The 12,972-nt window shown below is 42.6% G+C and overlaps 1 protein-coding gene across 2 annotated transcripts in view; it reads left to right on the forward strand.

The window, feature by feature from the left end:
- The window catches only part of PAK2 (p21 (RAC1) activated kinase 2), a 68,849-nt gene that overhangs the window by 29,032 nt on the left and 26,845 nt on the right, over positions 1-12,972 (forward strand). For both annotated transcript variants that reach the window (XM_067538697.1, XM_067538696.1), the window contains one exon: positions 3,979-4,189. In XM_067538697.1, the coding sequence (XP_067394798.1) occupies positions 4,003-4,189 (187 nt within the window). In that variant the 5' untranslated portion in view covers positions 3,979-4,002. The remainder of the gene's footprint in view (positions 1-3,978; positions 4,190-12,972) is intronic.

Here is a 12,972-nt window from a genome sequence, read left to right on the forward strand (position 1 = left end):
ATTGTACCTCAGCTGGACCATACCTAGGAGCGATGCCTTCCGATGAATAATTCGGGGCATCTTCCCTTTTTTGGCGGCGCAGTGGCAGCCCCTTTTCGGCGGCAACTCCCGGTGCTATCCTCGCTGCCGGAAAAACTCCCCGCCTCCTCCGATTTTCGGCGGCAGCTATGACACCGTGAGCTGCTGCCGAAAAGGGGAGGAGGCGGCGACTCTTCTCGGTGGCAGGTCGCAGAATCAGAGCTGCTGCCGTCAAAACTTGTCGCGTCCTCCCCTCTTCGGTGGTGGCTCCAGGGGCTGCGGGCCACACAAAAACGGTTCGCGGGCCACATCCGGCCCACGGGCCGTATGTTTGACACCCCTGATCTATTCTATTCTGAATACCTGCACATTGCAGGCCACAGAACCTCATCCACCCATACATAACCTCTTCCTGAGGTACTCCACTTTGTACTAGCTGATCCCATGCCTTCTAGCTGTATCTTTTTATTCACGTTTCCTTGAAAGCTAGCTATACAGAGCAGGCCCCTTGAGGTCCACATATGTCATTTCTTCCTAGCACATAAGATCTGCCACTATGAAGAGGGCCCCAATGCATATTTTTCTCCTGTTTTGCCCTGTCCCTTTGGTTGTTCAAATACTTTCCATTTTGATAGAACCAATAGCTCACACCATAATCTTTTTGTATATGCTCATTGTCCCTACTTTGAAATAATGAAATTTTGAAATTCTGTTGCCTCAAAATGTAGATGTTGGAAAATGCACAGGGTCCTGCATATAACTACAAACATCTGAAAGCATCGATAAACAAATTCAGCAAACCTTTGGGTTTTGAAAAAGTTGCTTGAATCTAAACAACTAAATCCCCACTGATGTGTTCAAATGTTGCAGCCATATCTATTCCTCTCTCATCAGAGAAAAGTGTCTGAAGGCACATTTTTCTAGGTAGACATTACACAGCAATGACAACTGTCCCACATCAGTCTCTCAGCAGAGAGGGAGGGACAACTAGCAACTGCCCAGTTTACAGTTAAGCTTCTGAACCTTTGCATAATACTACCTGGCATTATAAAGATATTTGCAGAACAACTATTTTACTTTGTTTATGGCAGCAGTTAGTTTATGCTCTATTTCAAACTACATGATATATGACATTGCATGCTTGTGGTCTTTGAAGTGAATCCACTAGCCTGATTTGTTTAGTATTTAAGAACTGGCACTGTACAGCACCTTTTGGTGAGAAGCTAGATGATGGCAATCCAGTTTTCAGTTTCTCTGCCAGGAACATGTCAGTGTACAAAGATACTGTACAGCATAGGATCTGTGCTATGAAAATAAGATGTGTTGATAAAGGGTGTCATACACATTTTACCCTGACTCCTTTAAATGATATTGAAAATGGTTCCCTAGTGATGTGCCTAGGATCAATCAAGTTCCATACCAGTATAGAGCAGTTTGCTGAAATGAGTAAAAACCAGTGGACATCCATTTTTCACACTGTTGGAGGGGAGTAGGGAGGAGAAGAGGTGTGTGGCACTGTTTCTGTTGTGCAGACATACCAAGAGTTGCAGGAATCATGAGGGAGTGATTTACTTCTTAGCTGTCACCAAGATGCAATGTAGTAAGCATTTTTCTTCAGTGTGTTTTCTATTAGTGTTTCTGTACACTCCATATTTCATTATGAGCAGACACAGTAAAAGTCGTCAGGCTGTTACGGGAGAAATCCTGTGTAGGTTTTCCCAAATGTGGAACTTCTCATGTAGGTTCTGGCTCTCCTTGGCTTTTCTCCATTTTAGTATTATTGGAGGCATTTGAACATAGACATCCCTGCTTTTTTATAGGAATCCTAATAGCAGACTAGCACTAGTAGCTCTCAACATTGTGCCTGTCTTCTAGCCCAAATGTCTCAATTACCTGGATAATCAAGAAGCTATTTGCATTGGTTTCTCTGTCTTGTAGGAGACAAGAAGCTCAATCTTGTCCTTTGAGCAACTCCTGTTTACTTTAACAGTTAAATGTTTCTTAAAAAACAAAATGCTGAAGTCTCTTGAAATGTTGTTCACAGCCTTTAATCCTTCATCATCTTTGTGTTCATCCCATCTAAGTTATACTGTTCGCTCAATTTTAACATTACCTCCTACAATTTGCAAAAATGTTTATCCACAAATATCAGATTAACAAATAACTAGATTATCAAATCCCATTTATTAAAAAAAAAAAAAAAATCATTTCAAACAATTTTAGTAATTTATTTGAATATACTTTTGCAAATTTTAGGCAATATTAAATTTGGATGGGTAATGCATCTCCGATGAGTGAATGAAGGATTACAAACAGGGAAAATTGAATTGTCTGGATCTCTTAACTGTTCATTTGCAGATTTTTCATTTTAAAGCATTAATGCTTTTTTTTTTTTTTTTTGCTTTAAATAAAATTTATACTTTGTACAGTCAGTTCAAGGGATCAGTACAGTTTTGTGATCCAGCTGAACAAAAGGCAATATAGAAACACAAGGCTTATCTCTATCACTTGTAGAAATCCCACTCTGCAAATTTCCTGCTGAAAAAAAAATAGTTTCTGAATGATCTCAAGTTTGAATATTTTCTTAATTGATGTATATTCTGGTTTTCAAATGGTAAATGCTTCAGTAATCATAGCTGTTCTTCAGTCTGGGTCAATTACTTTTTGCTGATATGGCATCTTTCGCTCAAGAATTTCTAAGCCTTTCCAAGAGTTGAGAAGACCCATTTTACAGACTAGGAAATAGAGGCAAAATGACTTTCAGTAATGGAACTGGCTGGTTCCAGATGCTATTAATTACTGATGTATAGTAAGCTACTTCTAGCCTCATCCATCAGACAGGTGAAGGATTGTTTTTGAGTCCTGTCACACTTTTATGGTTGAGTTCTGTCACGTTTAACATATGGTTTTGGGTTTTTTTTTTGGAAGGGCATAGGGTAGCTTTTCTGGCCAGGTTTTCTTTCAGCCACCCCTTTTCCACTGAATAGGGGTAGTACGTCATGAAAGGGATTTGTATTGCTTTTAGGGAGAATGTAAAACTTCTTTGTGTTTGTATCATTCATAATTGGCAGCTGCTGCAATTATTGTAATTGGTCTTTTTTCTTATCTGTCTTCTGTGATCCTGGTTAGTTTGACTTTTTGATTTGGTTTACTTTTTGGCCTTCTCTTGCAATCTGAGGTGCCAAGAAAGATGGTGTCTAGTCAGCATATATAAAAGCAGGCCATATAAAATTGGTGTAGTGGGTAGTAGCAAATGTGCTTCTAGGAGGAGTGGAGGAACATTATTTTTATTAAATATTTAGTGTTAGCAAAATGCTTGTCGCTATGTGAGACCTAAATACTGTCCCTGCCCCAAAGTGTTTGCATTATAAATAGGCTTGACAGAATTCAATTGTTTATTTCAACAGATATCAATGTTTATTTTAAGCGCTTTGATTATTATTGATTTATATTTTCACAATTGCAGGAGATTATGGAGGTGTCAGACAATTATTTATTGACAGTAATGTTGATATTCAAAAAGTTAAAACTTTATAACCATTGAAACACAAACTATCAATACCATGTGTCAAAATATACAAATTAAATATCCTTAAGTTAAACTAGTACTCAAGCAGCATTTTTCTTTCTTTGCCTATCTGTAAATTTTGATTATCATTGATGAAAATATATTTGTTGGTTTATGTGTATACGGTGATATTTGACATTTATGACACTTACAGATAAAAATATTCTCCTTCCAGGCCTAATTATAAAAAGGATAAGAAAACACTTGGAGATTTAGATGATGGTGTTAGCTTAGTTAACATGCTTAGTACACCTTCCAGTGGAAATATATCTTCCTCTCTTTGCAGATAAGTTTTGTTGGCAGTTTGGAAGGAATCCTGCATCTGTCTCCAATGTTTTGTTATCTTGGGTTTGCCAGTCATGTTTATACTTGTTTCCTATTTTCCATTTCAGGGCTTTGCCTAGCCATTAAAAGCCATGTCCGATAACGGAGAACTGGAAGATAAGCCACCAGCCCCTCCCGTCCGGATGAGTAGCACCATCTTCAGTTCAGGGGGCAAAGATCAGCTGTCTGCCAACCACAGCTTGAAACCCCTGCCCTCTGTACCAGAAGAGAGAAAACCTAGGAACAAAATCATCTCCATCTTCTCTGGCACTGAAAAAGGTAAGATGCCTGGGAGTGGACAAAACGACGACGACTCTAAAACTACATTGGCAGCTATCAGAAAAACCCTCCAAAATAGAATTCTGTTCTACCTTCTTAAATCACCCTTCAGAAAAACCCTTTTTACCTTCTGCTTCACCTTACTGTTCATACTGTCTGCTTTTTGTCTTTTGTCCTACACTTGTGTTATAAGTCCTTTGTTATGTGCATATTCTGTCTCGTGGGTTCCTGATCTTTGATTTCAGTGGTGCCTCTATGTGCCACTGAAATGCAAATAAATAACAAACTAGCTTTCATTCTTCCACACAAACACCATTTATAAAATTGTACTTGAGAAGGATCCTCCCAACACCTAATAAGTTACAGCCCTGCAGGATGGCTTTAGCCTTAACTTAAATTTCTCTGCATTTCAGAACCGTAATTTATTTTGTGATTTTAGGTGTTTTTCCTAACAGAATATATACCAAAATACATCCCATTGCACAGTGTAATCTGAGTCTCCTTTGGACATAATATATCACTGGAGAGGAACAAATATTTAGACATCAAAATAGAGCTATTTTAAATGTATTGGCACAAGTGTGGTTGGATTATGTGGATGAGGAACTAGAGTAATGTTACTATCTTATGTTGTTACTAGGAAACCAGTTTTAGCCTCACTATGTTAACTTTCATTTAATATATTTCTTCTTAAGCCTTGTCTACAGTAGAAAGCTTTGTCGACGGTAGTTTTTTCGGTGATAAAAAAGCATTATAATTACAGTGTTCACACCCGTTCACACCGGACTCATTTTGTTGCAAAAACGCATCCACACTTGGTGCTATAATATCGACAATGAATGTAGTGCATTGTGGGCAGCTATCCCCCCGTGCAACTCGGGAGCTTCTGCCACTAAGACTTCTGGGATGGCAGAGAGGAGCGCGGAGCAGCATGGGTACTGGCTCAATGTCCCATGGTTCATTGCGTTTCCATGGCATCATTCATTCTGTTGCTGGCAGTGACTTGCGCCATTTTTTCAATGGCTCCCCGCCGTTCACTGTCCGCCCGCCATCTCTACCTGAAAAGATGGATCCTGCGGCTACTCTCTACTGTTGCTTTCTGCGTTCTGAACACATCGCGGCTGGTTGCGCAGTACATCAGGAGCTCCGAATCAGAACAGGAATCCGAGGAGCCTGACCTGCTGAGTGACATGCAGACAAACAGCACCGCATTACTGTTGTCATTCACGGAGAACCGCCACTTCTGGGCGCGTGAGACAAGCACTGAGTGGTGAGATTGCATCGTTCTGCAGGTCTGGGATGATGACCAGTGGCTACAGAACTTTCGAATGCGCAAAGCCACCTTCATGGAGCTCTGTGCGGAGCTGGCCCCTGCTCTGAGGCGCATTCACACCAGAATGAGAGCTGCCTTTTCAGTGGAGATGCATGTGGCAGTCGCTGTATGAAATCTGGCAACTCCAGACTACTACCAGTCAGTTGCTAGTCAGTTTGGAGTCATAAAGTCCACCGTTGGAGCTGTGTTATCACAAGTATGCAGGGCCATTAATCGCATTCTGCTGCGAAGGACTGTGACTGTGGGCAATGTGCGTAAAATAGTGGATGGTTTCGCAGCGATGGGATTCTCTAACTGATGGGGCAATAGATGGCGCACACCCCAATTTTGGCACCGGACCATCTTGCTTACGGAGTACATCAATAGGAAGAGGTACTTCTCTATTGTACTCCAGGCACTTGTGGATCACCGTGGGCGTTCCACAGTGATCCACAGGCGCCTGGAGTACCATAGAGAAGTTGGTCAGGAAAGGTGCATGATGCTCCTATCTTCAGGAACACTGGCCTGTACCGGAAGCTACAAGCAGGGACTTTTTTTCCCAGACGAAAAGATTCCAATAGGGGATGTTGAAATGCCCATAGTGATCCTGGGAGACACAGCCTACCCATTAATGCCATGGCTCATGAAGCCTTATGCAGGCAACCTGGACAGCATCAGGGAGCGCTTCAATAACAGGCTGAACAGATGCCGAATGACTGTTGAATGTGCATTTGGTAGGTTAAAGGCATGCTGGAAATGCCTTTATGGCAGGCTGGATTTAAATGAGGACAATATTCCTATGGTTATAGCTGCCTGCTGTGTGCTCCATGATTTATGTGAAGCTAAGAGCAAGAAGTTTGCCCCTGGGTGGACTGCAAAGACAGATTGCCTTGCATCTGAATATGAGCAGCCAGATGCCAGGGGTATTGGAGGGGCACAACAGGGAGGCCATACGCATAAGGGAGGCATTGAGGGCCCATTTTGACAATGAGAACCCATCAGGTGTTCTCTGAAACTTCTCTGTGACATTCTATGACCACTAGACAGCTTTACATGTGTGTTGGTGGTAGGTGTACAAATCATGTCCAACACATAAATAAAGAATGCTTCTTGTTTTGAGAGCTTACTTTTATTATTAAACACAAAACAGCACACAACACAAACAAATCCTACAGGGGGGAAAGTAGTGAAGGGCAGTGCCAGCTATGACAGCTGCGTGTAAGTCCAGCTGTCGTTCTCATAGCTGTCTGAGGGGGTGGAATGAAGGGGGTAGCGAGATGGCCCATGACTTTAGTAGGAATGTGTAGGGGGAGTTGGTGGACTGCAGGGGAAGACGTTTTCTTGCTGCTGAAAGGGGGGCCAATCTTGCATGAACTGTATCTGCAATAACACTACTGTCTTTAGGAGCTGTCTGCTCCTCTATGGCCATGATCATTCACTCATGGCCAGCTAAAATTCTCTCCTGGTTTTCCTTCCCTTCCTGTCTGCCCATCTTCTGAGATTCTGACATTGATTATCTCCATACCCTTTTCTGTCCTTTGGACACCTCAAAGGACAGGAGTAGGTCCTGGAACATCTCCTCCTTGCTTTTCCGGGGTCACATCCTTATCAGTCGTAGGTGGTCCGCTGGCATAGGGCCTTGGCTGCAAAGGTCACATCTGTGTAAGAACAAGAAGCAATGAACAAAGCCATTATTGTGAGTGCCCTAATAGTATACATGAATCACTATGAAACACATCTCATTCTCCCTGTCCCCCTGCGCAGAGTATAGCTCCTTGATCAGCCTGAGAATGGTGAGTTGGGGGGAGGCAAAACCATACAAGTAGGTCTAGGTTCTGGGTGGGTGCTCTTATGGGGCATAAATGCAGGTACATGGGGAAAACAAATTTCAAATTATGCCACTGTTCTCCACAGATGGGCCATAGAAGCAGATATCTCGCTCCTTAGAGTCAGCAAGGATGCTAGATGCATCTCCTCCATGCGAGCAGTTTCAAACCTGGTCCCTAAGCCACACGACTGTGCTCTGCTTTGGTCCCCGCTCAAGTGATTGCCAATTGGCGTGAGAAAGTAACCTACAACTGGGGGGGGGGGGGGCAGCAGAAACACAGCTGCTCTGCCCAGGAATCTGAGGCAGAGAATCATAGAGTACCTCCAAGAAAGTTTCCTAGAGGTCACACCGGAGGATACCCATGAAATCTCAGCGCGCGTTAATGTGCTTCTCAGCTGGACTGCCTAGATGCACAAGGGAATGGGAAAGCACATGCTAACACAGCTACTCCTGTGCGTTTCTAGCCCTTCAAGCACCTGTATGTTTTAGCCAACCTAAGGACACCCAGGCCTCCTGTACACAAGCAGCATCAGCATCCAAACACTTACCAGAGCTTCCTTCTCCTGCATCCTGAGTTCCTGAGCTGAAGGGTTGGGGCTGGCTGTAGTGTTCTGGGGTCGAGAACAGCTCCTGACTCCCAACCTTTGTTCCCCGGCTCCGGGTCATCCTCGAGCTCCACTTGCTTTTTGATGACCTCTTCATCGGGGTTTAGTCCAGTATCCGGTGGCCCCAAGGCATCTTGGGCGTGGATGTGGTGTCGTCACTGAGGATGGATTCCAGCTCTTTGTAGAAGCAGCAGCTCATTGGCTCCGCAGCAGAGTAATGGTTTGCCTCCCTGGCTTTGTGGTAGCTCTGCCGCAGTTCCTTTTGCTCGGTACTGCAGCATGTCCCGCTCATAGCCCTTCTTCGTCATGGCTCGAGAAATCTGGCCGTAGGTATTAAAGTTCCTTTGGCTAGAGCGGAGCTGGGAATGCATGGCAGACTCCCCCCAAATGCTGATCAAATCCAGCAGCTCCAGTGTGCTCCAGGCAGGAGAGCGTTTGCTATGTGGAGTTGCCATGGTCAGCTGGTAAGATCAGATGCAAGCTCTCTATGCCAACTAAGCAGGAAGTGGAATAAAGATTTCAAACTTACTGTGACTGCAAAGGGGGAGAGGCGGGGGTGGCTGGCTGCAGAGCAGCGGAGTGCAAACGGATGTCCAGAGTGGTCAGGGTTGGCATTGTAGGACGTTTCCGGAGGTGGATTACCATGACACAAACATACAGCAGTGTCTACACTGATGATTTGTTGTTAAAAGTTTGTTGCAAAAAGCTCTGCGCCTGTTGTTGAGGTGGTTTTGTTTTGTCAACAAAACAGGGCAGTCAACAAAAGGGTCATTGCAGTGTGTACACCAGCATTGTTTTGTTGATAAAAAGTGACTTTTGTCAACAAAACTCTCTAGTGTAGACCAGGCCTTAGTGCCTCCTGCTTGCACTCTTCCCCTCCCTGCTTCTGCTTATGACTGATATACCTGGCAGGAGTGTTTCAGTCGTGCTGACACAGGTTTCATCACCTTTCTTTGACAGACTTTGTTCCTCTATTTATTCACCATATTGAGTCTTTCCCCTAAGGCAATTATTTTCACTCATCTGTCTTTCCCTGTAGCTGTCACTCTGTGATTATGCTTTACCTGTTAGAAGAAACCCCAGAGGCGGGATCATTCATGTTCATAAGATAGCTTTCAGTATTCTTCTGGAGGTTCTCTACAATGGATAGTAGACATGTATTTCCTATCTGAGAGCTTGCCTATACAGAGACTGTGACTGGCATAGCTTTGGAAGCAGGGTACTTATTCTGGAATAAAGTCACTTTTATACTGGAATAGTGTCCAGATAAATAAGTCATCCAGGAGTTGTGCTGATCAGTTTCCCTGTGTAGACAAGCCCTAAACAGTTAGAGTGAGAAGTCTGAAGGGACAAGGGTGGAGACAAATTTCTACCACTGGTCATGGTTGATGGACCGTGACAGGCCCAAAACTTCCATGTTGAGGTGAAGGGAATAGACCTCTCAGGTACCTTTTGGCTGATTAAGTGGAATGAGGGAAAATGGGCAACTCCTGAATATTGAATTTGTAGAATGGGGGCAAAATCTTCCAAAACTTCTAAGGAAACTGATCTTTTTTCAGTGTGAGGATTGGGTTCAGTGCCTTTTGTCTGCTACAAGCCCCAGTTTGATCTACTCTTACTACAGAAGTTCGTATTTTACCATTCTGATGGCAGCAGTGGCAGCTCATGCCAGGAACCGTTGTGAAGGACCTAGTATAAAAACCTGGGTAGAATAGTGCTTATCTAGCCTAGCACCTGGGGCACTATCTGTAGGCTTGACCAGCTTATCTGACATTTGCACGGATACCTTCACCAGAGTACTTGCAAATCCCTTCCTTCAAACAAAAATGTAAGGAAATACAATACTCTGAACACCATGGGAGGAAAACCCCATTGTGCTTGGATTGGCATTAAACAGTGAAATACCCCTCAGCAAATTACAAAATGAAATTGGATTGAAACATCATTTAAGGTGGAGAATAAGAAGGCCCCATATGACCAAATGGAGCCACAGTCTCCTTCACTGCTCTGAACCTCCCCTAGATATTCCCTCGATGTGTATCAAAAAGAAAAAAAAGAATTTGAAAATGTTATGAGCAACTCATGTTAGGGGAGCTGTGGATCAGAAACCTCATGACAAAATGACACAGCAACTTGCTTTCTTTTGATCACCTTTCGTTCCCTTGGTTAGGAAACATGATTGTATTCTAATGACCTTTACTAAAGCTTTTCATCTTCTGTAAAATCAGAGTCTGTACGTGTATTTTAGAGCGTTTTAAAAATATCACTCTTTAACCAGAAAATTTGAACTGAGGGCATAACTTCCAAAATAAGCCTGAATGCAGAAAGAGAACAAGCACAAGACACTGAAAACTGCCAAGGGTAGGACTTGAACACATGCCATTTGGTTATAGCTCAGGTTCAAAGACACAGCATGTCATCTTGAGCCACCCTGTTACTGTAATGACAGATTAGCATGGCCAAATATCTGGAGCCAAAGTGTAGGATACTTATTTCCCTATTGCAAGATTTCAGCACTGTATATATTGGCTCCAGATGTATACACAGACACACACACAAAGTCAAGTAATATGGCAAAAGAACTGCTGCTGTTTCTGCTCCCATGCAAACATGACACAGTAAGTGCTTGTTCTCACTAATTCCAAGGATGATCACCTAAAAGAGCATCTACTAGAATGCCAACGCTGAGTGAACAAACCAAACATACTTACTTGGCTAGGACAGCACCACACTAGAGGTGCTATAGTTACAGCCAAGTGTTGGAATTTAGGTTTAGAGTCAATTACTTTTTAAAGTACGACTAATGCTAAGTGCTCTAAATCCTCACACCAACTCGGATTGTCTTGAAATTTGCAGTCCCTCGTGGAGGTGCAGGGTTAGTGTTCCAAATCTGGGATCCCGAGTTATACGCCTCTTGAAAAACTCCACATTTTACAAAATCTCTTTTGTCTAATTTGTTTTGTACACATCTCAAACTAAGGCTCTAATCCCCCACAAACTGATCTCAGTTGCTCGGGATTTACCTCAACTAGTGCATAGCACTCACTATCCCTTTGCAGGGGAGAGGGTTATGCTGAAGAAGTTAAGGTTAGAATTTGCAACTCGAGGTCAGGGCATGCCATGCTGACATGTCTAAGAGAATGAAATGTGCATATGCAGCAAATTTTTATTGTGTATTTGCTGGTTTCTTTGCGTGGAATATTTATTAGTGACTGAGCTAAGATTCCTTCAGTTTCATTTGGGGGCATTTTTAGTGTTTGATATTTTATAAGTGGAGTGGGTGTTTTCTCCATGATTTTACATTTCTGCTTGTTTTGGTCCTCATGAATGCCACCTTGAGAGATCCCACATTTTAACCTCCATCTAAAGCAGTGCTGTGTGCATGTCTTCCTCTCACCTTTCAACTGTGAGGGTAATTGGAAAATGGCCTGAGGTGCTCCCTTCTTTCTAGAGGCTGAGAACACTACTACTTCCGCAACACTCTTTAAACTCCTGTTAGCTCTGAGAGTAAGGGACCGTATCTTAAATTGATTTGTGGTTTGAAACAAAGGAGTCACTCTGTACTAAAGGGAGTCCCTTTTAAATACAGAACAATAATGCAAATAAAATCAGAGGTTCAAAAATCGAGTGGCCTCCCAGTGGCCTTGTTAATGGAGCCTCAAGTACCTGTTGCCAAAATGACTCATTGACCCAGCCTCTTGGCTCAGTTTTGTTGCCTGCATTTATTTAAAGTGTTTCTATGATCTGTTATTCCTGTTGGTGTAGCACAAGTTCTTAGAATTTTTGTCCCAGTGTACTAATAAGATGTGTATTTGATTGAAAGGAGAAGGGTTTATTTGTGTAGCACATACCTGGGAATTTAAACACCAAGTTATGTTCTCTAGAAGCCATCAAGGGCTTCAGACCAGGAGTCCTGAGGAACATAAGTCATTTGCTGTTTTCACACAAGTAGCAGTGAAAGGTTGGGCAAGGAATCTTGCTCTAATGCTTTCATATAAAGAGAGAGGCAGGTTTTCCTAATCCTGTAGTTGAAGTATTTTTCTTTATAAGAACATCCGACAGTCCATTTACTTTTTGGCTCCTAGACCTGTGCAGCCGTATTAAAGATATCCTGTTTATAACAGCAGTGTCTTTCCAATGCATTGTGCAGCTATAAGCAGGACACATGGCTTTTCAGTTCTAGAAGTATTGTCTTTAATTCCTTCTCTTTCCTTTCCTGTTACTGTGGGGGTCTGTACAGTTGGAAATACAGTGAAAGCCAGTAATGAGAAACAAATTCCTGAGATGGCTCCATATTTGAGTGTTCAACTCCTGTGGATAAAGTCTTATTTTTATTAACTGTTGTCTGGCCCCGTTTGCTCAACTGTGGCATGTTCTTTTCCCCATATTTCTGTATCTCCGTAGTCACGTTACAGTTAAAGTTGAGGTGGTGCTACTTGAGTTGCTTATAACCTAACTTTTTTTTTTTATGGACTGAAATTTGACATCCTCAGCCTTAGAGTGGTTTTAAAACAAATATAATTTTAGCTATAGTATCTGTTTTAAAACTTATAGCGTGTCACCTTCACTGAGCAGGTTATATTGTTTGGAAATTTATAAAGCAATAATTAAGTTAGAAAGAAATAAGTTTTTTAAAACGTGCTGTGCATTCACTGTCCTTCATTTATTATAATGAGCACAGTGTGGCATTCTTGCGAGATTTGTGCACACTAGAATAAATGCAGCTGTTTGTCAGTAAGTGGACCTAGAGTCAGTGAGTGTCTGTTGTTGTTCAGAGATCACACATTGAACATTTCCGTTGTTAGGTCAGGCTCCCCCATGCCCTGCTACCCAGTCCCCTCTTCAACGAGAGACTTTGAAAGGCAGAACTTCCAGCCTCACCCACCCCCATTTCTCCCTACGCTAGGGAGCGACCAATAAAGGACACAGGCTTTTCCTGGGAGGAAGAGGGTAGTGGAAACAGCATACCCGTCAGTGCCTCTGGCGTTCCTATGGTGTCACCAATTCAATTGTGGGTACATTTTTAATTTAAAGGAGA

Source organism: Emydura macquarii, unplaced genomic scaffold, assembly GCF_026122565.2.
Source record: "Emydura macquarii macquarii isolate MOO-44397 ecotype Brisbane River unplaced genomic scaffold, CSIRO-AGI_Emac_v2 contig_499, whole genome shotgun sequence".
In the NCBI taxonomy this organism is placed as follows: domain Eukaryota; kingdom Metazoa; phylum Chordata; order Testudines; family Chelidae; genus Emydura; species Emydura macquarii.